Source organism: Panthera pardus, unplaced genomic scaffold (genome assembly GCF_024362965.1).
Source record: "Panthera pardus isolate Hobbes unplaced genomic scaffold, ASM2436296v1 HiC_scaffold_13, whole genome shotgun sequence".
NCBI classification, from domain to species: domain Eukaryota; kingdom Metazoa; phylum Chordata; class Mammalia; order Carnivora; family Felidae; genus Panthera; species Panthera pardus.
In genome coordinates, this window is record NW_026526688.1 from 203,069,948 (window position 1) to 203,097,669 (window position 27,722).

The 27,722-nt window shown below is 46.8% G+C and overlaps 1 protein-coding gene and 1 long non-coding RNA gene across 7 annotated transcripts in view; one reads left to right on the top strand and one right to left on the bottom strand.

The window, feature by feature from the left end:
• FAM193A (family with sequence similarity 193 member A) overlaps window positions 1–27,722 on the bottom strand; it is a 163,413-nt gene that overhangs the window by 39,826 nt on the left and 95,865 nt on the right. For all 6 annotated transcript variants that reach the window (XM_053901764.1, XM_053901767.1, XM_053901765.1 and 3 more), the window contains exons 4-12: window positions 27,476–27,643; window positions 23,756–23,990; window positions 17,107–17,231; window positions 12,880–13,027; window positions 5,919–5,996; window positions 4,234–4,346; window positions 3,858–4,100; window positions 1,304–1,457; window positions 1,008–1,187 (exon numbers count right to left, since the gene is read on the bottom strand). In XM_053901764.1, the coding sequence (XP_053757739.1) occupies window positions 1,008–1,187; window positions 1,304–1,457; window positions 3,858–4,100; window positions 4,234–4,346; window positions 5,919–5,996; window positions 12,880–13,027; window positions 17,107–17,231; window positions 23,756–23,990; window positions 27,476–27,643 (1,444 nt within the window). The remainder of the gene's footprint in view (window positions 1–1,007; window positions 1,188–1,303; window positions 1,458–3,857; window positions 4,101–4,233; window positions 4,347–5,918; window positions 5,997–12,879; window positions 13,028–17,106; window positions 17,232–23,755; window positions 23,991–27,475; window positions 27,644–27,722) is intronic.
• LOC109269763 (uncharacterized) lies at window positions 6,141–12,881 on the top strand. The gene is made up of 3 exons (XR_002081252.2): window positions 6,141–6,389; window positions 9,609–9,648; window positions 12,504–12,881. It is a non-coding gene; the product is annotated as an uncharacterized LOC109269763 (long non-coding RNA).

Here is a 27,722-nt window from a genome sequence, read left to right on the forward strand (position 1 = left end):
AGTTGGTCAGGGAACTGCCTGTGCACATAAGCCTTTTCATTTGAAAGGGGAAGAAGAAACATTAGTATTTGCATAAACAAACACTGGGAAGACACACGACAACGAGTAAGACTGGTTATCTACTGGGACTAAAACTGGGGGTGGGTAGGTGCTGGCCAGGGCAGATGGTGAAGGACAAGGGGGCAGGACTTCTCAATGTAACACCTTTTCACCATGTCACCGTCCTTGCCTGAACCGTGGATCTACACTGCCTATTAAGTAAGTTAATTAACTAAGCATCTTGACTTTTACCTGGTCTTCCTTTCACTTAAAAACTACGTGATAACCTATTTATAAAACTGAGTCTCTAAGAAAAGACAGTTGTCTCATGAGGTATTACCTTCAGTTAAGAAACCAGATATCCACCAGAAAGAAAACCTCCCTTACAAAATCAACCATTTCTGAAATTTTAACATTCCACTATTTTACTTATTAAAAAAAGTCTCACTGGGTGGTTCAGTCAGTTAAGCATCCAACTTTGGCACAGGAGGTCATGATCTCACGGGCCATGGGTTCGTGAGTTCGAGCCCCATGTCAGGCTCTCTGCTGTTAACACTGAGCCTGCTTGGGATCTGCTGCCTCCCTGCCCCTCCCCCACTCACGTGCACGCGTGTGCACGCGTGCGCGCTCTCTCTCAACAATAAACATTTAAAAAGCAAAAACACAAACTCTCCCCTTGCTTCTTTACAGAAAAAACCCTCTATGATACCCAAATATCTGGAGCTACTCTGGAGAGCTACAAAATCAAGACCGTCGATTAGACTCAAGCAAGAGGAACAAGATCAAAATGGGGCTCAGGAGTCATGTTTGTTTATTTTTAAAAGCATGCTCTGATCCTCTCCAGTGCTCATCTTCAGAAGTTATTCAAAACAACACAATTTTACATTCAATAATTCTCATGTTTAGGAAATACACACAGAGAAAGATACCCTTGGCAAAACACAAAGTTCAGAAAGATAAAATCGTACCTGCTGAGTTGGGTAAGATGGGGGTGGACTGTCCACTTTACTTTCCTCTTTCCTGGGGCTCCCATTGCCTAGAGCTACGTCTTGCTTTGGGGCTCCTGGCGGCTCCCCACTGCTTTCGCCATCTGCCTCTTCGTCGTCAGCCTCTGAAGAGCTACTACTGGTACTGCTTACCTGAGGGGACTTTAGAAACAACCTTTATCATTTATACTTTTCAAAACGCAAGAATATAAAAAAATAAGATGCCAGATCACCATTTTATGCCACTTATTGTCACCAGGAAGAAGTTGTACCCATACCTCATCTTTCAGAGCCATGTTTTCCCCGCCACCATTCAATTCGCTGTGGATTCCATTCATGTTGGCCACCACCTCAGTATCGTCGTAGTTACTCAGTGGATAAATATCAGCAAACTTAGCTGACAATGGTGCAACGTCTTCGTCATCACTACAACTGAGACAGGCAGAGATGGTCACCACGAGGCCATTTACCCGGAGGGACAGTGAGTGAACCACCCACAAAGCACAGACGTCTCCTTCACGGACACTATTCTTGTTCACAAGAGTGTTACACTGAGCGCCACGCACTTCCTACCATCTCTCAGTAACCTGAACACAAGGAGAAAAATGCCTGAACAATTACCATTGGTACTACTTAGAAGAATGGAAAACAAAACTCCAAAAGTAGAAAAATGTTGGAAAAAGCATAAAAATGTAATCAGATTAATCACTGCATTCCCACTCAACTTGAAGTGCCTTGGTCTACAGCTGTTCTCTGCCATTTCCAAGCAGACACAATTTTTTACTAAAATTAAAGGACTACAAAGGACTGCCAAAATTTCAGACATAGCCAGGTGAACAAAACTTTAAGGCACTTAGCTGACAAAATACTGAAAGTTTTTCACCATAAGGCCAGCTCTGGACAAGTCAGTCATGATCTTACGTAAGTATCAGCTTTAGCAAGACATCTAAACAATGGGCAAATGAAATACTTACTAAAAATTATAAGCAAATTTCAAGACTGTAGCCAACGAAGGCCACTTCAAACATACGCTTTTCTGGTGTGTGGAAAGAGTGGGCACGGAGCTCCCACTGCAGTGCAAATTGTTCAAGGTGTGATGTGACCACACGTGGTCACCCCATAGTCTATGTGAGCATGCCTCTGAGTCCATCTTCTGCCTCAGCATACAACAACCTCCAGAAGGAAAAGTCCTAAGAACTAGCGACCTTTTAGCTTCAGAAGAGCGTCCAGAATTGCTCAACTCAAATGTCTTCCCCATTTTTAGAAAGAGAGTCAACACACTACAGCACACTCACCAAGGGAAGCACACAGCACCCACCGGGTGCGGGCTGTGCAGGCTTCCTGAGGGCCTGTGGTGCCTGAGGTGACGGGACATTTTGCCTCGGTCGACACTCAGCCGCTCCTGAGACGTTATAACCACCATGACCCACAGATGAGGAAACCGAGGTTCAGAGATGAAGTGATTAAATCGTCTGCTCGACGTAATGAAGGCGGGCTGCACTGGCCCTAGAGCCCACCAAAACTGGAGGGCACTGCTGAACAGAGACTAAAACTGCACGACTCTATTTAAGCGCCTTCGCGATGACACCAAGAGAGACAACACGTACCAAAGGCAACGCTGGAGGGCTTCAGGTCACGGTAAATCGTATTTGGCAGACATTAGCCCCAGGCTGCTGAAGGACCAGAGGCCCGGAGCGGCCACGGACAATCCCAGCCTGAGGAGAAAGGTGCCCACAGCCCACTTCCTCCACCACGTGACAAGGCACAGGAGCTCACACCTGACGCTGGCAGCTGTGACATGTGAGCAGGGATGGGCTCTTCTGACACACATTTTTATCAGGCTGTATGTGTTTCCTGCCGATACGTTTTTTAGAGGCTGGTAAACAGCTGGCTGGGACACTCTCGACCCTCCTTCACAGACTCCCAGAGAGCACAGGGTGTCCAGGACTAGAAAGCAGTTCGAGCTCAACAGAGTCATGGCATTCAGACCAATCCCTTTAGCATTATTTTGTGTTTGAGACCAGATGCATATTGAGGACTGGAAGACTCCAAAGGAAAGCCTCGGAGTCATCGTGAGAAATCCAGATGGAGGCAGTGAGAAATCTGAGAAGCGCTGAACAGCCCGCAGTTGGGGCAACAATCTCTACTACTGGGTACCGGGGCTGATGGCCGTCACCTGCACAGGGCTCCTGACACCCCTATGCTCTACGATAAGCCAAATACAAACCTAAATGTACCTAAATAAAATAAAAACACGCATCCATGTGCAACCCGTCCAGAAGTCAGGGTGGAAAGCCTCAACAAATGACAGGGTCACAACTCCGAACAAACGTGGGACCACTCACCTACGGTGTGAATTGGCGATAGTGGCACAGCCACCTCGCTCATACAAAATGTACTTCTAGATAATGTGGGAACACGGAAAACAGAACCTTTCAATCGCTTGCTAAAGTGATCATCTGGGTTTTTAGCAAGACATGGAATAAGCATGAATGCTGAACGGACAATGAGGCGGAATGAGCTTCGGGCTGATCACCCTCAAATAAAACGAGGAAACGTGAAGCCAGAACTGAAGAGACACTTCCCTGCATACCAACATGGTTTTTCTTTACTGGCATTTATTAATTTACCATATTTTTTTTTCAGGTAATGAAATAGTGTCAAAGTTTGGGTTTACTGATTTCATATTTTAAAAGTTGCTTAAAAAATGAAGGATCCTTTTTCTGGAAAAGCACTATAATGATATCCATACTTCTGCAGACAACACTGTCCATACTTCTCATTACTGGGTTACGTAAATTTCTGAAATCTTATTACAAAGTCACAACTTACAAAGTTGGTGCAGAGCCATTGTCTGTGAGGATGAGTCTGGGATGTTGCTGAATTGTAATGGGAGAGCTGGAACCTGACCCTGAGCTTGCTGAGGACACGCTAGGTGGGCGCATCTCAGAGAGATAGTCGGGAGCAGAATCCACTTGGAGGGGCAGCTGGTGACTGTGGATGTCGCCAGTGACGGGGGGGTCCATGACACCACAAGTGAGGATGTGTGAGAGGCTGCAGTCATCACAAGCACATCTGAGTGGGAATGAAGGACAGTTACCCAGAGAGCCAGGAGAGAAGGTCAGACCACACTCTGTCAGGGTCGGCGCCTCTGCTGAGGCCGTGGGTCCCACAGGCCCTCTGTGCCCACACGACAGCACAGGCTCACCTTCTCCTGTAGTTGCAGTTGGGGCAGTCGGGCATGCTCAGCCGGGAGGACAACATGTGCCTCATGGCGTCCGTGAAGTTGTTCTCACCAGCAACCGCTTTCTTGTTGGTTAGCTGGAGGGAATCATCAAATGAGAGGTTAACTCTGCAAGACATATTCCCCAATCAGGTGGTCTGAGTTTTCAGTAATCATGGTAATATGTACCACGCCCATCTAGAAGCCAGCGGCCACAGCTTCCCAGAATAGGAAAGGGCCACGAAGGGGTGGGGGGAAAGGGGCAGACCTGAAATGTGCAGCAGCCCTTGGCTAGAGCTGCACAAAGGTCAGGGAGCAGGAACACCCCCCGCTGGTGCCTCACCAGCAGACACCAGCCTTGACCCCAAATGGCTGTGTGCTCGGGACTCACTAGGGACCAGGAGCTCAGAACTAAACTGTGGCCCCCAAGGAGCTCAGACCCTGAAAGAGGAAACCATGAGGTGGGAGGTGCTCCAGCCCAGATCTGTGCAGGAGGCCACGGAAATGGAAACAGAAAAGCAGCTCAGCAGGGCCGGTGTGTGTGGGGCGGGGGGTGATTCACAGGGGAGGCGGTTCGCTGGTAACTTCATCAGAGGCCAAAAAAAAAAAAGAAAAAAAAGCCTCTGGGTCAGAGGCAGAGCACTGAGCTAAGCATCCAATGAAACACCTCTAGAAGGCCTACTGACCCTGGGCTGAGCAGGAAAGGGGTCTTGGCAGACTGGGAGGAGAGCACCGTGCCCAACAGTGTAGCCTGGAGGCACACAGGCCTGCACACACGGAGCTGTAGCACGAGTGGCACCTGTGACACGTGATGGCAGCTGGCAGGTGGGAGCAAGGCCAGTTGGGGGGGACGCCCACTGCAGGGACAAGGACCAGCAACTGAAGGGGGTGGAGCCAGGAGCTACGTGGAAAGTGGCACCCAAACTTCCAATCAACTAGGCAAGCATCTGGATTTCAGAGAAGCCTGTGGACCAGCTCTGGCAACGGAAGGGGTGAGGCTGGAAGGGCCATTTGATAGGACAGAATCCATACAGGAAGGGTAGGGGGGGGCCGGGGGCAGGAGAGCACGCTGAGCATGGTGCCCTCTACCCGTGGGGCCCAGAGGAGACCACAGGGGTGAGGACAGGGGGCACCAATGTCTGGAGAGGGCCAAGGGAGAAAAGCTGGCTGGAGAAAAGCAGCAGACGCCAGCATGTGGACGAAAATCAAGGGGCGCAAGCTTCCAAAGTCGAGTGCCCTGAGGCCATCGTGACAAGTCACCGCCGCCCCCCCCCCCCCCCCCCCGCAAGCCTCAGTGGGTGCAGAGGGGCAGGGAAGAGCCTGTGGGGAAGCGGGGAAGCAGGGAGGCAGGGAGCGAGCAGCACTGTCAGCAGCCACACTGAACGTATGGCCCAGGCATGTGGGAGGCCGGGAAATGGCCTGAGGGGGGTGGGCCCAGTCCCACTCTGTGACCCCACCACCTGCCTAGAGAGCACAGGGCTAGAGGGGGGTCACTTGATAAACGAGTTTTTCCTTGAGGAATACAGAGGATGCAGAAACAGATAAGGAAAATTAGTTTATCTAGGATTAACAACACTATCTCAGGAGCAGGCAGGGCAGTGTGGCCTTGAAATGGTGGGGTTTCCCGAGCTGCATTCCTGCTCTGGCGTGCAGCCTCCCCACAGCCTTACCTGCTCCTCAATGAATCGCCTTTGTTTGAAAAGCTCCCAGTCCTCTGTCAGCATGCGCTGTTTGGTTTTCATGGTCATCTAGTAAGGAGATGCAAACAAAAAACCTCAGTACCAGCAAGAGTCACCCAGGCGTCTGCGAGGGGAGATCTCAGATCTGGTGCATGTGACAAAGCACCTACAGAGGCTCCACCTCTTTCACGTGCTCTTCTTACGTGGGAAACACGGAGGAACTCACATTAAAAAAAGAAATTAAGATGTCAGAGCTGAATCTGTCACTGCAGTAGTGAACATTCATCCTTTACCGAAAGCCTCTTGTTATGTGCCCTGCCTGAACCAGAGATCCAGAAATGGAGATGACCCAGCCTGCCCGTGACGAGCCTGCGGACAGGACACCGGTGTCACAAAGGGGCGAATTTGGTACAACTGCACTCACACGAGGCCCCTGGAGGAGTCAAGTCCACAGAACAGAAGGTAGACGGGGGCACCAGGGGCTGGGAGGGGTGGGGGGAAGGGAGGGCTGTTGTGCAGTGGGACAGGGTGTCCTTCAGGGAAGGTGGAGACGTTCTACAGGCAGAGGCTGGGGACGCTCACAACCATGGGAATGTACTTACTGCCACTGAACTGGACACTTCACAGTGGTTAAAACTGTAGATTTTATGTTACGTGTATTTTACCACAATTAGAAAAGAAGCCCAATTGAGGGGGACAGGGAATAAAGAATGGGCTCAAAGGTACAGTTTTAGTGGGCGGGGGGAGGCTATGAAACAATGAAGTCTTGATGTTTATCTAAATGTATTCTTCTAATTATTAAAAACTTCAGAATAACCTCTAAAAACATAGATGTGGGATTTGTATCTTCCAAATTATCCGAACAAAGAAAAGGAGGGGGGGGGACATATTTAATCCCATAGACAAGAAAATACTACCAATAAACCCTCCAAAACAAAACAAAAGTAATTTCAAAAAATAAATTCATGCTTTTGGAAAAAAACATTTTTAATCATTTAAGCCATAAGAGAAGAAATCAAAGTTGAAAGTACAGTCCACAGAAATAACTGACAATGAAAGCCCCACAAATCTGATTATGTAAGATGTGCCCAACATGTAGAAGAAAATGTACCGGTTTAGATGCATTTCTGAGAGAACGAAACAGAACAAAAGACTGAAAAGTATGTGTTCAACCTAACAAGCCAAAGGAACAAAATAAAAATGAGAAACAAACCCATAAGGCAGGAAGAAATTAAAGGTAAAAGCAGAAATTATCAGGAAAATGAAGAAGCAAATGTGATCAATAAACAGGGGAACACTGTTCTCCAAATTCCCTCCCAGGCCGACCAAGGGAAGAAAAGGCCCCACAGGAAAAGTGGGCCTGAGAAAGGGCAGACACAGGCAGGGGGGGCAGGAGGAAGTAACTGTACAAGGTAGACATTCACATCCAAAGAAAAGCTGTGAGCAGGTGGCTCACAGGCTGTTCCGCTGGGCCTGCACAGTGCTTTTTAAAAAGCTGAGTCAACATTAGAAAGCTCTTGAGATTCCACCTAAGGGCCAGACTTCTCTGGACGTCTTCGCAGCTCTGAGGCACCTGCCCTTTGCCGCCCTCCTGGCCGAGGGTGTGGTGTTTCCTTTGGTGCAGATGGTGCTCTCCATGCCAAGTGTGCCAGGGAGGCGGCCGGGGCGTGGGCAGCAGCTCTCCCACAGCCTCCCCTCTGAGCACAAGCTTGTAATCCCTTGTCTAAACGATGCAGACAACTTCCTAGGCGAACATCAATTTGTGGAGCTGACTCATGAAGCAAAACCCCCAGAACAGACAACAAAGTAAAATGTAAACTGAAAAGGCAGCATGAGGTCTAGAATCCTCGCTCCTCCACCCTGCAAAACAAATCATGCCCCAGGTTTTAGGGTGTATTCCCTCAAATCCTTTATGGAAAAAAAAAATTTTTAACTGGATGCTGCTAAAAACATCATGGAAAGTTTCTCAATTCATTCTACGAGACTAGCATAACCTTTATGCAAAACAGAGAAGGCCTCAAAGACAAAGAGTCAACGATACCTCAGAATACAGACACCAAAATCCTAGTATCAGCTACTTAAATCTACTTATGGGTTAACAGAGAATACACCATAATCTAGTAAGACGTTAATTCCACGGATGCAAACATGTCTCAAAATTAGGAAACCTAATCTCTCACTTCATATAGAAAAATACATAAAAGAAAAAACCATACAATCAAATTCAGTATCTACTTCTGCTTTTTACAAAAATCGTAACTTCAATAAGCTAGAAAAGGGAGCCTTCCTTAATTTGCCAAGAACTATCATCAGTAAGCGAGGCAAGCACGTGACCTAACGGGAAGCCAGAGCAGAGCACAGCGCCAACAGCAGTAGCCGACAGCAGTAGGCATTCGTGCTGTGCCGAAGGCTTTAACCGAAGCCAAACAAGCCAGTTCAAGTGCCAGAGAGGGTAAGACAAAACATTATTGTAGGGGTCACGGTCTCCTAGAAAATTCGAGGCAGCCAACTCAGAAACTCCTGGAGAGTAAGGGTGTTGGGTGGAGTGCCAACAGCGTGACAGTGCGGCCCCAACACCCGAAGCCCCCAGGTATAAACTTGGTAGGAAACAAACGGTAAAATCATAACACAGAATACAAAAAAAAAAAAAAAAACCTAAAAAGAGAATATATACCATCTTCTTGAATGGGAAGATTCAATATCGGTGCCAGTCCTCCCTTTACGTGACATACGTCTGCTGTTTTTAGGAAAAATCTTTTTCTCACAAGTAGTTATCACTATGGCACATTTAAAGACGATTTTAAAGGAGCTACACATTAGGAAAAGTAGTAATTTCTGTATTTTAGTATAGAACTCGGGACACACTCAGTAGAACTACTGTTTTGACCCTCTCCTCACATCCTCTGTGATTAACTTTTCCGAACATTTGGGTACCTGCAGGCTTATGTACGTGTCAAATCACAAATAAAGGATACGTTTTAAAAAGCAAGCAAAAACAAGTGATTTAAAGCTGTCAGCCGTCTCCCATGTCCATGCTTACTTGTGAATACTCAATTATTTTACAGATGTTTTGAAACCTTGAAATTACTACATAATTCCTAAACTACTACTCGATTAGAAGTGACTGATGTCCATTCCAAGGGTTCTAGAAAGACTGGTACCTTCCAGATGCTAAAATTACTCAGTTTCCCTAATTTGTATTAATGGCATCATGGTTTCTTGATAGGTGAGTGAAAATAAATTTTTGGTTGCTTTAGTAAAGAGGATGTCTTTTCTTTGTGGGGGAAAAAAAGGGAAAATACCTTTTTTTCCTTTTTCTTATTGTGGTAAAATACACATAACATAAAATTTGCCACCTTAACCATTTTTAAGTGTACAGTTCAGTGGTATTAAGTACATTCACATCATCGTACAAACATCCCTACCATCCATTCCCAGAACTTTCTCATCCTCCTCAAATGACACTCTGTCCCCATTAGTAATAACTCCCCGTTCTCCCCTTCCCCCCCCCCCCCCCCACTTCCCTGGCTCTGGTCCCCATGAATTAACACTTTCTGTCCCTAAGAATCTGACTATGGTAGAGACCTCATATAAGTGGAGTTCTACCATATTTATTCTTTTGTGTCTGCTGTATTTCACTTGGAGTCCTATTTTCATTCATATTTTTGGTCTTCCATTTAGGTCCTTGATCTACCGAGTTAATTTTTGCATATGGTGTGAGGTAAGGTTCCAATGTCATTCTTCTGCGTATGGGTAAGTTTTGAAATCACAAAGTGTGAGTCCTCCAGTTTTGTTGTTCTTTTTCAAGATTGTTCTGGATACTCTGGGTCTCCTGAGATTGCATATGAATTTTAAGATGGGTTTTTCTTTTTTCTTAATGTTTATTTTTGTGAGGGAGGGATGCAGAGAGAGAGGGGGACAGAGAATCCCAACCAGGCTCTGTACTGACAGCTGCGAGCCCAATGTGGGGCTCAAACTCATGAACCGCAAGATCATGACCTGAGCTGAAAGACAGACACTCAACTGACTAAGCCACCTAAGTGCCACAAGATGTATTTTTCTATTTCTACAAAAACAACTTTACGATTTTGACAGGGATAGCATGGAGTGTGTAGACCACTTTAGCTAATACAGACATTTTAACATTATTAAGTCTTCCAACGAACATGGCATGTACTTCCCTTTATGTCTTTAATTTCTTTCAGAAAGTTTAATGGTTTTCACTGTATAAACCTTCCACCTCCTTGAGTGAATTAATTTATAAGTATTTTACTCATTTTGATAGTGTTGTAAATGGGATTTTTTATAATTTCCTTTGCAGATTATTTGTTGTTAACGTACAGAAATATAACTTTTTGTGCACTTTGTTCTTGATGCTTTGCTGAATTCATTTATTAGTTCTAGTATTTTTTTTTTTACAGTCTTTAGGATTTTCTACACATAAGATCATATCATCCACAGAGATAATTTACCTTCTCCCATCCCAATCTGGATGCCTTTTATTTTTCTGGCCTAATTGCTCTGACCGGAACTTCTAGTATCATGTTGAATAGAAGCAGAGAAACCAAGCAACCTTGCCTTATTCCTCATCTTAGAGGAAATGCTTTCAGTCTTTCACCACTGAGTATGATGGTTCCCATGGATTTTCACACATGGCTTTCTTATGTGGAGGTAGTTCCCTTCTGCTCCTAGTTTGTTGAGTGTTTTATCATGAAAGAGGGTTAAATACTGTCAAATGATTTTTGTGCATCAACTGAGACTATCATTTTTTTTTTTTTTTTTTTACCCCCTCCACTCTGTTGATGTAGTCTATTACACTGATCAATGTTCACATATTGACCCTCCTTCCATTCCAAGAATAAATCCCACTTGGTCATGGTGTAAAGTTCTTTCAATATATTTATGAATTCTGTTTGCTTCTGTTTTGTTGAGAATTTTGCTCCAATGTTCTTAAGGGATGCTGGCCTGTAGTCTTGTTGTTTTTACGGTGTCTGTGGGGCTTTAGTATCAGGGTAATGCTAGCCTCACAGGATGAGTTGGCGAGCTTCTCTCCTCTTCAATTTTTTGGAAGGACTGATGTTAATTCTTCTTTAAATATTTGACAGAATTCACCTGCGAAGCCGACAGGTCCTGGGCTTTCCTCTGCTGGGAGATTTTTGATTAGTGATTCAGTCTCCATACCAGCTGTAGGTCTATTCAGACTTCCTGTGTCCCTGTGACTTAGTCTCAGCAGGTTCTGTGTTTCCAGGAATTTGTCCGTTTCATCTAAAGGGATCTGATTTGTTGGTGTTCTGTTCTGATACTGTTCACAGTACTTTTACCATTCTTCTTATTTCTGTAGAATCAGTAATAATGTTCCCACTTCGTTTCTGATTTTAGTAATTGAGTCTTCTCTTTTTTTTCTTAGTCTATATAGCTAAAGACTTGACAACTTTGATGATCTTAAAGAACAAACGTCTGGTTTCACTGTTTCTTCTACTCTGTATTTTATCTGCTGTAATCTTTATTGTTTCTCTCCTTCTGCCAGCTTTGGGTTTAGTCTTTTTTCCCTAGATCCTTAAGTTGCCAAGTTAGGTTGCTGATTTAAGATCTTTCCTACTTTTTACTGTAAGCATTTAGAGCTGTAAGAACATGTACTTTTATTTATTTATTTTTTATTTTTTAATGTTTATTTATTTTTGAGGGAGAGAGAGAGAGAGAGAGAGAGAGAGAGCGCGCGCACGCAAGTGAGAGCAGGGGAGGGGCAGAGAGAGAGGAAGAGAGAATCCCAAGCACGCTCTGTGCTGTCAACATAGAACCTGACACGGGACTCGAACTTGTGAACTGCAATACTTAACCAACTGAGTCACCCAGGTGCCCAAGAACATGACTTTTAAAGAAATAAATTTAATTTCAGGTTTACTTTTTAAAGTAAGACTGTACTCTCCTTCCTAGAGAAAATAACCATATTGTTGTTTTTACATATACTCCATTTTCATCAGAATAGCAGTGATAATACTATACATTACATTCCCAAATAGACATTTAATTTCAGGGACAGATCCATAAGAAAATTCCTATTCCCAAAGGTTTTCTCCATTTCTGCAAAGTCTCAGTCTTTCCTTTTTTCTAAGAGTTGTCCTGAGGCATTTATGTGTTTAGTCACAGTTTAACTGGAGAAATGAAGAAAGAATTTCTAAAACCAGAACTGCATTTATATTCATCCTACCTATAACATGAAAAGAGAAAGCATCCACGGGGTCTGCAGTAGGGCAGATCCAAATCCCAGAGTCTCAAAAGTAAAACAGAGCTCTGTCAGTGCTTCCTTATCACTCCTTATACCCTGTTACCTTGGAAAGGGCGGTTTTGAATTCCTCCTCCTCTATCCACCCTCCTGCAGTTTTAGAAAGGCGGGCAGGCAGGCTGGGGTGCCCTCTGGAAGTCCCACACTCTGTCCTAAGAGGCTCCTGCTGACCAGTTGCACCTGCCCTCAGGCCCCATCTCCAAGAGGAGGGCCCTGCCTTCTTGGTCCTCCTCCGTCCCTGTCAGCACCTGCCAAGTACAATCAACTATGTTCTGAATGCGCTCTTTTTCTAGATGGTGAGAGACCGAGAATGGGCTCTGAATGGCAGCGCTTTCAGGAAGTGGTTCCTGAAATTACAAGGCTCAGGAGCTCCCAAGGGCCTCACAGACTCTTGAGGGGACACTGAGCCAGGTGGCAGCGCATGCAGGTGGTGGTGGGTGTAGCCAGGCCAACAGTGACCTGATTAACAGCTGCTGCCACCCTCAGGCACAACTGAATGAAACCACTGTGGCACCGCAGTATCTCTGCTCCCTCTGGAAAGTCAGTGGCCAGAATCCCCCAACCTTCACCTACCTCCCCATTCCCTGTCACCGCACCTGCACCTCCCCATCCCCGGTCACCCTGGCACACGTGCCTGGCCCACAACATCTCCTGGCAGCACACACTCACCTGCTCATCGACATAGGCGTCGATCCTCTGCTGGCACTCCAGCCACTCCTCAGCCACCCTGCGCAACTCCTCCTCGGAGCGCTGGTACCGTTGCAGCAGGGTGCTGTACGTGTCCTCGTTGCACGTGTCGTGTGTTGTGGTCCCCAGCCTAGGGAGAGAGGCATCTCAGCAAAGGAAAGGGGTCCAAAGGCTCCAGGCCAGAGACGGGAGTTTTGCTTCCGTCACCTCCTCTCCCGATGTGCCAAGTGGGACACCGCTAAGCACTGCACCAGGCTGCTGTGAGGCACCCAGAACAGAATCTGGAATCAAGGAGAAGCTCAAAGAAGAGCTCAAAAAAAAAAAAAAAAAAAAAACCCCCACCAAACAACACTCTTCTAAAAGACCAAGATTCTGAGGCTGCTCTGGGCTCTGCACAGTGAGTGGGTGGGCCCGGGGCCTGAGAACACAGCCCTCTGGCTGGCTGTTCATCAGTCCCAGAGCAGCTGCTTTCTCTCCCATTCCTGCTTCCACAGCCTTGCTCATCACAGACAGATTCCCATGCTTCACGCAAAGCCCATCTTCTATGTAATGTCATCCTGCCTCTCTTGTACCACTTGGAAAACGGGGATGTTAAGGGAGACCGGTATCTGCCCGGCACACATTTTTCTTCCCCCTTCTACAGAAGTGAGAACTGCTCTCCTCCTATACCATGATACAGGTTCCATTTTGAGCCAATGGAGAGCAAAGCAGTCAGGGGTCCCGGGACATCTTTGGTGGGGTAATCGGAGCACAATGTGTAGGCACAGGGCTTACATTCAAGCAGAGCTGGACTGGAATCCAGAGAGAAAACGAAGAATGTCCTCACAGCACATGGCATCAGTGGCTGAACACACGGGTCACTATCTAAATATTCACTTTGCAAATGCATAATAACACCATGGAAAGATACTCACGGTAACCTCGATTACAAATACCATGCATGTGAAAAAATAAGTGATAAGGAGAACGAAATGAAGTCACTTTTGGTAAGTTTATTCACAAACCTAATTAAACATTTCCCGAACAATTAATATTATATATTTAAAACAAAATCCAGTTGGGCAATCGCTGCTAACACCCATAACAACAAATAAGCAGACAGTGAGGCTCCTGGTCTTGCCACAGGGAAGGAAACAGGTCTGATGAAGCTTCTGGATCCAGTACCAGCTCTCCGGCAGCACAGACAGAAAGCCTGTGTGGTGCCCTGTGAGCACGCAGGCTGCAGGGTCCACACTCTGGGCATCTCTGAAGGGTCAAGGGCTCAGGTTCTTCAACAGATAAATTACAAGGGACAGGATGGGTGGGGTGGGGACCGGGAGGTTAAAGAATTACCAAAGACATGGGGAAAAGAAGGGGTGGGGAATTGTTAGTTAACCATGATGGAGTCTCCGGGGTGATGAAAAAGTTCTGGAAACAGATACTGGTGATGGTTGCCCAATACTGTGAATGTAATTAATACAAATGAATTGTCCACTTAAATGTGGCTAAAATGGCAAGTCTTATGTTGTACATACTTTACCACAATTTTTAATAGCTGACGATGTAATATACCAACAGCCATCGAACTGTGTACTTTAAATGAGTGAACTGTATGGCATGTAAATTGTATCTCAGCAAAGCTGTTCAAAAAAAAAAAAAAAAAGGAGGGAAATAACTTTCTTGAACTTAGTTGGTTCCTTTACATGAGGTCAGCCTCGCTTAAATAATTCGTGTTTGAAAAAAACCAAAATACAAAAGATACATCAAACAAAAAACTAGGCAAGACGATGGCAACGCACACCTGAGTAATATGAGAAGAAAAAAAAGAAAGAGCAGGACTACCACGGCAGCCAGTTCAGCGGCAGCTCAGGGAGAGGACCCTGTGTCTGGACGGGCCACACAGAGGTACTGACTTCCCGGGGGCTGTGCTCACGGGTGGCCATGGGATGCTCACCTGCCAACAATTCATTTAGCTATACATTTGCTTTGTGTAATTTTCTCTATGTTTTACTTTATAATAAAGTTAAACACAGGCCCAGAGCCCAGTGTCAATTAAAATACTTGCAACTACAGATTTTACATGCCACAGCCGTGGTCGTTACTTTAGGGGATAGTATTTGTATACAACTCATCCCAAAACTGGTACACACTGTTAAACGGGTATCTATACGCCAGAAGCTCAAACCTGAATTATTCTTGGGTCTGAAAAGGGAGTCTGCCAGGGAGCACAGAAGAGCTTTGGGCATCACCAGTCCTCCTGGGGAACGCTCTCTTGCCTCCTCCCCAGCTCGGTCCCCATCTCTATTTCCCTGGCTCCCACCCTGCTCCCATGAGCAATACTTCAGCCTGACCCCAGAATTAACGTTCAAGATTAAAACACTGCCAGTCTCTGGAGTCTTACCATCATGTGCAATGAGTGAGTAAGAAATCTGGAACTAAGGCACAGTTTCGGAACACGTTTCAGGTACTGCTCACTCAGCCCCAGTTTGATGATAAGCCCATCAAACTGACTGGCTCACCAGAACAAGAAAGTACAAGGCCCTGGAATCTTGCTGTAAGAACCCTCCCCCTTCCCAAAACTCATGTCTTTTCATAAAAAGTGCTTTTGGTGGATCTCAATGTCGTGACTAGGGACAAAACCATGTTTTGCATTTCAAACTCACAATTTTGAATATTTTCCCCTCTTTCTTCTGGGGGGGGGGGTCAAAGTTAGGACACTCAGGGATCCATGCCCCCACCACGGAATGTGCCAGATGCTTGCAGAGTGGACACAGAGGGAAAGGGTGGGCGGAAAAGAGGCTGTGGGGAAGGGGAAGGGGATGTCGGCAGGGGTCAGGAGCCAAGCAGAGCATAGGCCACACCCACACAACACTTTGTTCTGATCTCTCTGCCTCCATTACCTTTATCCAACTGCTTTTAGAGTTCTTCTTTCTCTAGAGGTGAGTGTTAAGTGAGAACAGTTATGATCCCTCAGATAGAATTTAGGAATATGGGAAATGAAAACTAGGTTGATACATGGGTTTCAAGAGAAGAAAAAAGTGCTATGTAAGTCAACTACGATAATAATTTATTTACTTAAAAAATAATTTCCCTTTGGGGCTCTTGGGAGGCTTAGTCGGTTAAGCCTCCGACTTTGGCTCAGGTCATGATCTCGTGAATCGTGGGTCCAAGCTGTGCTGACAGCTCAGAGCCTGGAACCTGCTTTAGATTCTGTCTCCATCTCTCTCTGCCCCTTCCCCGCTCACACACTGTCTCTCTCTGTCTCTGTCTCTCTCAAATATAAGCAAACATTAAAAAAAAAATTCCCTTCTCTGTCAATCTGGTCCAAATAAATTTCAGCATGGACACTTAAATAAAGGTGACCGTGGTCCATGCTGTTATTAAACGTCTAGAGTGTAGGAGTCTGGTCACATGTGGTTAAGTCCATAGAACAAAATCACCACGCTGCAGAACCCAGGAAGCATGCACCTGGCTAGGCAGCACACAGGGAATGCAGACCCAAAGAGGCTCCTCCCAACTGAGCACAGCCACGTGGGAACACACACACACACCCCCAGCCGCATCAACCAGGGCAAATGCCCTGCGTACTGCACTTGGCACACCCATCCTGGCACACATGAGGAAGCCCCACGGATACTCTACACCAGTAAGAAGAACCCAAGCCCTGAACAAAGGCACGGAGGGAGCATCTGAGAGACACAAATCCCTGCCCTCAGTGCCCAGGAGCCCCTTGGCATTGTCGGGTCCATGCTGGAGCCGTCCTCTCACCTCCCACACCCTCTCCCCATTCCCCCTGCACACCTGAGTGCCACAGTACAGACTACGTCACAGCCACCGGGCCAAGCCTGAGTCTTGTCAAAGTAAAATCCTATGTCCTTGTCCTTATTTACAAGTTTGTGGTGTTAAATCTTTTTTTGCCCCAAGTTTTTATTCCAATTCTAGTTAGTTAACATATACGGTAAAATTGGTTCCAGCGTAGAATTTAGTGATCCATCACTTTGCGGTGCTAACTCTTAGAGGCATTGTTGCAGAGTTTGTTATTCTAAAGTTTAATTGTATTGCTCTCGGGGTTTTGAGTTTCTGTCCAAACTGTATTTTTCCCTAAGCCCTGCGACTTTTCGGGCAAGAACCTGCACACTGCAGTGGTGTTCAGATGTACACATGCTACACCACAGGGAAAAGGCCCATGCTGTCACCTCACAGAGACACATGCAGATTAAGACCAGATACCTGATCTGTGACACCAGTGCCGGCAAGTTGCTCTGGAGAAGTGGCTCCGAAAAGACCAGGTTTTCAAACAGATGTTTATTATGCAGCTCCCACGTCACCTGGAACTTTTTCAAGTGTTCGTTTTCCTAGTTAAAACAAATAAATAAATAAACAAACGAAGATGTACTGTGCTGATGAAGACTAAAAACTTCCCAGAAGAATCCGCCCCCGCCATCCTCTACACAGGCCCGAACATCCTGTGGACGAGGGGTCGCTGCTCCCTGTGCACCCAGAGCACAAGCCGATGCAGGTATCTGGCCACAAGCACACGGGACCCCCATCTCTCCTCCCTTCTAAACCCTTCACACAGAGAAAGGGGGTAAGACACACAAGCTGAAGAAACAACAGAGGGAGAGAGAAACACATGCGTATATTTGATGGTCATTCCGTACAACTGTGCTTCCAAAACGCACTGCAAGTCCTACTCCTCACACAATTTAAGTGCACACAAACCCTCTGATATGGCAGGAGAATCCTTTTCTTGCCTGTCTTGAGAAATCTCCCATTCTGATAGATGCAAATAATTGCCCCACTAGTGATATGCCGTGAAAAGTCACGTCTTTCCTTTCCCTAACAAACGCAGCCAAACTCATCAGTTACTCGAGACATCTTTTAAACATTCAGGAGTGTCCTGGCCATCACGGAGGGTGACATCCGTTTGCCCTCAACGCAAGGTGACCAGGAGAGACAGCGGCACCTTCCCTAAACGCGGCATTCACTTCTACCTGATCTTGCTACAAGCAAACGCCTGTGTGGGAAGCGATGCTTCCACCAGGAAGCTACAGGCGTGCACTACCTGCGTCTCACCGTCTCACGTCCACAGGGAGATGCTCCTTCCCTAAGCAACCGCCAACTCTGGGCACTGCTCAGCAAGATGCAGCCAACAGTCCATGAGACGAAGTACTCACAGTGAGCACCTTCAGTGGTCTGTTCCACAAGTTAGCCAAAGTGAATCAAAGTGATCGCACCTGCAGATGTCAGTAAACGTCCACCCAAGAACACTCCATGTTTTGCCCCCTGATAACGGGCTGGCACGGGGGCTGAGAGACTGAATTAAAACCATCGTTTCCTGTTCCTGAGCACCAACACCAGTGAGACCGTGCTCAGCGCACAACAGTGGCACCGCCACACTGCAGATGTGTGTCCGCTCCGCCACCTACAGTGCTCTCCTCATACCCTACAGAGAGAGAGAGCTGGTTAAGGAACCCGTGATGCTTGCAGAGAACCTCAAACCCCCAGTGTCGTCCATGTTTCCAGAGCTTCCTCTCGCTCCCGTAGGTGTGCTTTTTCAACACCTGTATTCAATACAGGAACACTGGCCCAGGAACCAATAAACTCAGCCCCATTTCTGGAATGAGAAACCATTACCCCAAAAATGTACTAAGGACGTGGCCACAGAGGACATGTCGAACATGCCACGTGTCACGGACCTCAGCAAAGACTACTCTGTGCAGGTGCTGTGCCAGGTACAGGAACACAAAGACCAGAACCGTAGGTCCCTGCTCCCCAGGAGTCACCAGGGGACAGAGTAGTAGGCAGTGATCCGATTCACAATTCGTCTCTACAACAGAGAACATGTAGGAGCTAAGGCAGCAGCCAGAGCAGTCCCTCGGCCAGCTGAGGGGGGCTCCGGGAAAGACGTGCGCTCACAGCTACAGAGGGGGCGGGTGGAGGGGGGAGCAGCGCCTGTGTGTGAGTGTGGCCGGGACTCGGTGCTGCCTGAGCCAGAGGCGCCGAGAACAAGCTCACCAATGACTCAGGCTTGGGCTTTTATATCCAGGCTAGTTTTACTTTTCACATTCAACTGCAAGAAGGTTTTAGGATTTGGAAGAAAGAGAAGATATTTAGAATCAAGTTCTGTAACAGACCTTGAGAAATACCAGGATAGTCAAGATTCTTCTGTCCTTGTGGATAGAAATTCAGATTTCAATGATTACTGCAGTCTAGCAAGGCATTTCTTAGACAGTGGCAAGCATAACTTTAGTCCTAATTTTATTTTAATATTTAAAATAAACTTTTTCCATCGGGCTCTGTGCTAACAGCTCAGAGCCTGGACCCTGCTTCAGATTCTGTCTCCCTCTCTCTCTCTGCTCCTCCCCCACTCATGCTCTCTCTCTCAAAAATAAACAAACATTTAAAAATTTTTCTAAATAATAAATAAAATAAAAATAAAAGTAAAAATAAAAAATAAAATAAAATAAAATAAAATAAAATAAAATACATTTTGTTAAATGTGACCCTATCGGGATACCTGGGCGGCTCAGTCATTTGAGCATCTGACTCCTGATTTCAGCTCAGGTCACAATTCCAGAGTCATGAGATCAAGCCCCTTGCTGGGCTCTGCACTGAGTGTGTAACCTGCTTAGGATTCTCTCTCTCTGTTCCTCCCTCAGCCCCTCTGCCCCACTCATGCACTCTCTCTCTCTAAAAATAAAATAAAGTAAAATTTAATTTAATTTAATTAAAAAAAATAAACTATGACCCCATCATCCTCTGATTCTCCAGGGCAGTGTGGAATAAACCCACAAGTACATTTCCCATGAAAGTCATGTTTTTAAAAATTCTTTCTATGTCTAGATGTATGCCATGGGTTCTGCAGAATCAGAAAAACAGGAGATGTTTCCAAGAGAAGCCAATCGAGTTAGCAGAGAACTTAGCAGGCAGGGTTTGCGCAGCAAGCCAATTTGCTGCTTTAAGGAAAATAACTGACCGGATTTGTGACCAATCAAAAATCAGAACTTTGGAAAAAAATCAAGCTTTCAAGCAAACATCAGAACTTTGGAAAATTGCCACTGGCCTTGAAGCTTCTCCATTCTGATAAGGATCAGTGGTGACAGTAACAAAGGTCACTTTTTATACTGAATATCATCAGGAAGATGTGCACTAAATTATTCAGTGAACCAGTATTTTCCAAATAACCAATGCATGATGCTAGAAACCCATGCATGGGCACATCCACTCAAAGTGTGGGCTACAATAATGGTTCTGATGTTAACAATACAGTCAGCTCAAGGGTTTCAGAGTCTACACTGCAACTAACCATTAACAGGCTCTGGGGGCATCTGCGTGGCTCAGTCAGTTAAACGTCTGACTTCGGCTCTGGTCACAATCTTGCGGTTTGTGAGTTTGAGCCCGAGGTGGGTTCACTGCTGGCAGCGTGGAGCCTGCTTCAGATCCTCTGTCCCCCTCTCTATCCCGCTCTCGCTTGTGCACGTGCTCTCGCTCTCTCTCTCTCCCAAAGATAAACATTTAAGAAGCACTAAGGTACTGTTGTACTCTCCAAGAAAAATGGCTGAAAAGGCTACTAAAATACTCCTCCGTTTTCCAAATACACATCTGTGTGAGGCAGGATTTTCATCAATAACGTCAGCCAAAGTAACCTATGACAACAGCATGAGCGGAGAAGCAACTAGAAGAATCCATGTGTCCTCTGTTTGAGCCAGAAACTATGGAGATTTGCAAAAATGTAAATGACGCCCCTCTTCTTACTAAATATGCTTCAGAAAATAGTTCTTTTTGGGGCGCCTGGGTGGCTGAGTCAGTTAAGTGTCCGACTTCGGCTCAGGTAGTGATCTCGCGGTTCGTGAGTTCCAGCCCCACGCCAGGCTCCGTGTTGACAGCTTGGAGACTGAAGCCTGCTTCGGATTCTTTGTCTCCCTTTCTCTCTGCCCCTCTTCCATTCATGCTCTGTCTCTCTCAAAAATAAACATTAAAAAGAAAGAAAGAAAGAAAGAAAGAAAGAAAGAAAGAAAGAAAGAAAGAAAGAAAGAAAGAAAGAAAGAAAGAGAGAAAGAAAGAAAGAAAGAAAGAAAATAGTTTTTATTTTAAAATACGTGCTATTTATGTTATGTAATGGGGCTCATCTCAAAAGTGATTTAATAGTTTTAAATTTGTTTTAATTTCAATACAGCAAATATTAACAGATAAAATATACAAAGACAGAAAAGCCCTTTGGAGTCCTCAGTTTTTAAGTTTAAAGGGCCCCAAGTCCAAAAATGTTGAGAACTGCTGCCTTCAGGCACTAACTTTAACTCAATCTTAACTCAGCTGTGTCAATTTCTTGTCCTGCAAAGATCACCAGCTGGGCCTGGAAGGATAGCGTTACAACTGTGTGACCCTTGTTGGATCCTGATTTGAGCGCTCCAACCGTAAAAGAGGTTCTGGAGGTAATTGAGAATTTGTATATAGACTGGGTGTGAGTCAGTGATAAGAAGTCACAGTCAGCTTTTGTGACACGACAAGGTTACTGTGGTTACCTGGGATGACGCCAAGCCCACTACGTGCACGTTGCTTGATTTACTGACATGACAGCCTCCATCACCGTCAGGTGACCTGTGGGCTTGGGAGTTGCGATACCCCACCGACAGCACTTGCTGAGACCACAAGCCGAGGAGGCAGTTGGTTCACAGTTACGCACTTTTGGGGAGGCTGTACTTCACCTCTGCCCACCCCAAGATCACAACGGGCATACGCCCTTGCCGTCCCTCCAGTCTGAGGGCCTCTCCTTCGCTCTCACAGGGAGGTGGTGGCCATTTGCAGGCCCAGCACTGCGCGCCGATGCCACCCGGGGTTGGACCTAGGCTGTACATCCTGTCTTCCAGGATTATAAATCCTTGGAGTGAATGGTGGCTTTGGGGCACACAAGTTACTCAGAATTCCAGCGGCCGGTGTGTTTTTCACCCCTAAGGCTTCTTGCCTCTCATGCCTCCTCAGCAATGTGTTGTAAAAGCTCGTATCTTGTTTTAGTTTCTGTCATCCAGTAATTCAGTTGTTTCCCTTGAAGGAAGGAAGCGTTCAAGGTATCTCGTCTGCTGTACCACCGGAAACCAAAGAGAGTATCTCCATGTGCAACCAAAGTGACATAAATCACCGACCAAACTACATTTTGTTCTTCGCGCTTACGAATTTTTTTCCAAACCACAAGAAAATATTTCTACGTAAATTTCTAGGAATTTGCTCCAAGAAGCAGGGTCCAAATCAATCTGTTTGGTTCCAGAGCCATATTCCGCTCTAACTGCCTGAGGAGGGCCTGGACTTAAAGCATCAGCTGGGGCACTGCGATAGCACTCTTCACTGCTATGCATGAAGTTCAGACAGCCAGGAGACACTCTTAACTTCGGCTGTCCCCTCTCACAGCAGACTCAGGAAGGTCTCAAGGTTGTGGTCACAGAGGAGACGGCACTAGATGTGAACTTCTGACTTACTTTCAGTAAGTCGAGGCAGAAGAGGAAGAGTTGCACGAGACGCGCCAGGAAGGAGTGAGGTGTCAGAGGCGAGCCTGGCCCCGCTCGGGGCGCTGGCATCCAGTTGCAGAATCGCATCTTGAAGCAGAGACTCTGCCCCTCCCACTCAGCAGTCCTTTTCTCACAACACAAGCTCTCCTCGAAGATGCAGGGAGTCACTTACAGGAATGGCAAGGTCTACCACAGGAATGCTTGAGGAAGTCCGTGAACCCCCTGAAATTACTTGCCAAATTGCGTGCCTGTAAATTTCTCTAGCAGGAAGCTCTATCAACTTTAGAGTCACATAAAGACCATTACATTTAAAACTTTAGGGATTACTGATTACTATATTTGTTTCAAAATGTAGTTTTACCCCTGAGAAAGTACTCAAAACTAGCCCAATGAAGTATCATTTAAATTTTCTTCTAATGTTTATTATTTTGAGAGAGAGAGAGCGTGAGCAGGGGAGGGACAGAGAGAGAGGGAGACACAGAATCCGAGACAGGCTCCAGGCTCTGAGCTGTCAGCACAGAGCCCGACGCGGAGCTGGAACTCACGAACCCAGGCGCCCCTGAAGTATCACTTAATAATAAAATTTAGGTGATGAGCAACAGCTCCACAGACTATCAGCAAATTGCTATTTCTGTAACAGTCCAGAAAGCATGAATGGCTGGTCTCTTGGGTACCATGGTCTCCTTCCAACTGGCAGCTGCACTGACTGCCAGGGCTGACCCAAGGCACTCATCTCCAGCTTAGCTGGTTTCCAGTAACTGTACTTCCACTATGTGCCTCTTTCTACCCACCTGTGCTAACTTACCTTTGTGAAGTGGTCAGAAAGGACACTCCTTTGTTAGCACTACCAGACAGGTATGTGGGGTGGGGGGGGGGGGGGGGGGAGGTGTTCTCACTTGTTTCTGTGAACCCATCCTTAACCCAGGGTTGGACTGTGCAATCAATGACCGAAAGCCACAGGGCTGTCAGGAAGTGCCCTCTACAGGACTCATGCTCTGCGTGCGCACGCTGACAGCAGAGTTAACAACTCAAGACAGAAGCCATCTCTCTTTCTTTTCCCTGTTAATGCACACACACTGGTCCTAACCTCATATGGTCCCCATCGCTCCCTCCCTAGGCCTCAAGGCCTCCAAAGAGCATTCCTATGATGTGTCGCCCGGATATCAATTCACACAACACTTTTATCCCACGGCAAAGTCCAGAGAGAAGAGAAAAGGGAGAGGAATCAGGTTCTCTCCTACATGCCCGAACACCGCCAAGCAGGAGCCCGTGACGGCGCGCGCGATCGACACACAAGCCTCACAGCTTCGCACGACCACAGTCCTTCTCCACAGCTCTCCCCAGCAGAACCAGAGAAAGGCAGCTTTCCCTCTTACCAGCGTGCCAAGGAAGGTGCTGATTGTGCGTGCCGCCTGGCAGAGGGCACCGTACTCTTCGAGAAGGAGGGAGATGAACTGGTGTGCCTGTGGAGGGCCCTGCAGGGCAGACGGGGCTTTCACTTTGGATGCAGCCGACAGCTGCCGGAGGAGCCGGACCTTCATCTCCAGCACGTACTCTCTGGCCTGTTGTTCCAACCGCTGGTACAGCTGGTAAGGGTCCCTCTCACAGAGCCTGCGCAGAGAAGAGAGAGTCACCACTCACCCGTATCCCATCCACACAAGGCCCTCCTTGGAACTGTTCTACGAGCAACGTCCCGGAGCCTTTGCACAGGCACCCGCCCGACGACAGCAACAGCAGCCATCTTCTCAACCACCTGTGAGAGGGGCCATCACCCCACTCAACAGAGAGGAACCGAGGCACAGAAAGCATCGAGAACTCCAAAGTCACCAGCTAATGGACCAAAAAAACCCCAGTATTTACTCAGAGCTTACCCTGCACTAGCACTGGCTCGCACATGTACTGACTCAGCTGATCACTGAGTTCATCCCTCAGCCAAACACAGAAGTCCACACGGGCTGGGTAAAAGGCTGGAACTCAAAGAACCAGCAGGTGGCAGTGCTTACACACGGGCACCGCAGCAGCTGTCTTGGGAGGGATGTGCTTTCTCAACCGCAAGGCTATCTAAAAACACAGGAGGCTGAAGACAATTAATTTTCAATGCCCGTATGTTAGGTGAAAAGCGACGATCCCAGCAGAAGTGATACCTGGCTTGGAGGACTAATGCAGACTATTCTGTCCTTTCTATGAATTCAGTATACAATCCAAATGGGCTTATTATTTTTATAATCAGAGGACACTGTCGAAACAATACATCCCTTTTTAAGTTACCCCACCAAAAAACCCAAAGAAGCGTATAAAATAAAGTCTCTAAAATGAGAAGCAGGGAAAAAATTAGTAAAGGCCTTTCCATTGGGCCACAATAGCAGTTAACATTTTTAAGAACTTCTTTCCTAACTTGTAGATAATCTACTTGTAAAGTGGCTGTTCCTCTTAAGTATGAGCTTCTGAGGAGCCTGCACACAGAAACCCAGGATCACTGGGGTGACGACGGTATCTGTCTGTGACCCGCCACCAGGAGGAAGCACTCTGAGGCCAGTGCTTCATTAGACACGAGTTGTAAAACACATTAGGCCACAGTTCCTGGACTTTACATAATGGATCCTTTCACCTTCTGGGCACCACGTTTGGTCAAAAGGGAAGAATGTAGTAAGTTGCCATCTATTTCAGTTTTAAATTAGCGCACCACCTGAGTTGCAAAGACAAGAACCAGGTGAAACCCAGCAATGAAACATAGGAAGCCATGGGGCGCCTGGGTGGCTCGGTCGGTTGAGTGTCCGACTTTGGCTCAGGTCATGATCTCACAGTCCGTGAGTTCCAGCCCCGCATCAGGCTCTGTGCTGACAGCTCAGAGCCTGGAGCCTGTTTCAGATTCTGTGTCTCCCTCTCTCTGTGACCCTCCCCCGTTCATGCTCTGTCTCTCTCTGTCTCAAAAATAAATAAAAAAACGTTTAAAAAAAAAATTTAAAAAAAAAGAAAAAAAAAAAAAAAGAAACATGGGAAGCCTTATACACAATGTGGCTAGAGAAACAATAAAAACTGATGGGACTCCCACTGAGGCCAGTATGTTTCAGATAGACAGTTTCTTAATTTCCAGTACAACAACTGTCCTGTGAAACGGAATGCATTTCGTGTGTTAAATGGACACTACAGAAGACTCAAATGACAGAGGAACAATCAAACTTACAGGGAGACTGGATGCCTCTTAGCATGGAGAACTGTACATCTGTTTTACTTTAGGTCTCTGTCCCTCTCTGTATTCTATAAATTTAATGAAATGGCCATGGGGTACTTCTGCAAGTAGATTTTTTAAAAACCGTATGACCAAGAGGCAGGAATACGCTGAAGATGCGGGCGGCTCATCCACACATACAGTCAACAAGCACTGGCGCGCCTGTGTGAAGGTTATTCTAACCGTCAAACCGCAGCAGTGAGGAAGCCAAGTAAAGAAACTCTCCGCCCACGTGGCGCTTATGGCACGTGCATATATATGATGGAATTCTAGGTAATGGCAGTAACGTAGTAAGAAAGAAGGCAAGGGGAGGAATAGTGATGGCAGGGAGGCGCCTCAGATCTCAGGGTGGCCTCTTTGAGGTTACTCCGAAAAGTAATGTGAACAACCGAAGGGAGGAAAAACAACCCCGAGGAAGCAAGAACAATGCAGACAGAAGAGCAAATGCAAAGGTCCTGGAGCAGGAGCGAGTGTGGCCAGCAGAGGGATGACGGGAGCCAGCACAGCTGGAATGCAGTGATTAACAGTATGAGAGTGGCGCAGAGCGGGGCCATGCAGGACGCCGGGGGCCACGGAAAGGAGGAAAGGATCATCGTCACCAGCTGTACAGGCATCACACACATCCCTCTCCTGATGCGTGTCGGCACATGAACAACAAAAACAGCAGCGTTCCTGGATGCAAGGACTAGGGGAAATACGGTTATCCGACATATTCACTTCTAGACGGGGGCGTGAGATTTGCACATAACAGGATTATTTCACTCTTAGAGCAACACTGTTTCCCAAACCTTCACAATTCACAGTATTACCTTTGTAATTTCCATGGTAACACCTCTCACCACACTGTACCTGCTGGGTATTCTCCTTCAACTGCCTCGTTTGACTTTAGCCACTTCCTAAGCATTCAGTGTATGAAGTCAGGGGCCTGAGGTGCAGGTTACGTGCCTTCCTCATACTCACTTGGCAACCTAACTTCTAAAACAGGCACATACCACCCAGAACCGCCTCCTGGAACACAGGCCGAGCGCTAAACACACTGGCCGGATTCACCCACTAGTCAGTAGAACCCACGGCCAATCACTATTCCAGTCTCCACAGATAAACCGTACTCTACAGCAAACAAGGGTTTCTAAGACCCCCAAAGGTGTTGCATTCAAGATGTGAGAAAAAGAAAACAAAAGGAGAATCGATCCATGAAATCCAGCTCAAATTTATTCCTCTAATTCGGAACATGTCAAAAAAAGAGGAGAAAGATGCTACAAGCTGTAAGGAAGAATAAAAAGTATGGCCACCTCGAGTTCTGTAGTGTCAGCGGGCACAAAGTGCTGCTGAACAACAGACGCCATGTGGTGAGCCACTCTTGCCTGAGAATCACCCACACGTCCAGGCCTGGCTACAGCAGGCCCCCTACTCGCTTACATGCGTTCTCAAGCTGCCTGGCCTCACGGAAGCTGCTTCTCATCTTGACGGTGGGGTAACTGCCTGTCCTGTCCTCCTTGGGTTAACTACATGCAAGGGTGCCTCCTGAGGAAGTGCTTAGATCACCCCCGGCACAGAAAGTACTCAAAAAGCAGTGTTACGGTCTGTCTCAGCGCTAAGAAATGAAAGAAACATGTCAACTCATTTTTTTTTTTTTTATTATACAGACAAGAGGTATTTCATCAGAATTAGAATTGGAAACTTTACCCAGCAGGTGTGCTTTTTGGCAGTCTGTCTGCTGAAGACTGGCAGTGCCCCCGGGGCCAAGCACGCACCGCGGAGCTCACTAGGTCCTGAAAGGAGACGACCCCCCCCCCCCCCCCAAGCAGAGAGGAGGCTTCCCCCGCAACAGGTGAGGGAGGGACATGACACAGGGGGCAACGTGTACCTATCCACGAGCTCCTTCACCCCCTCCTTGTCCGGCACGAGACTCTGGTCTTGGTCGTCGGCCAGCGGAGTCCCTGCCTGGCGGTAAATGCAGCGGACCATGTAGCGCACTTCTGACCAGTAGTTCTGCAGCTGCTGGGGCTCCCGGTCTGTGTCTGCCGAAATCTCTCTGTTAGAGGCACAAGAGCAAGGAGGTCAGGGTTAGCGCAGGGTCGGTGTCGCCCTTCACCCTCCAGACAGCCCAAGGG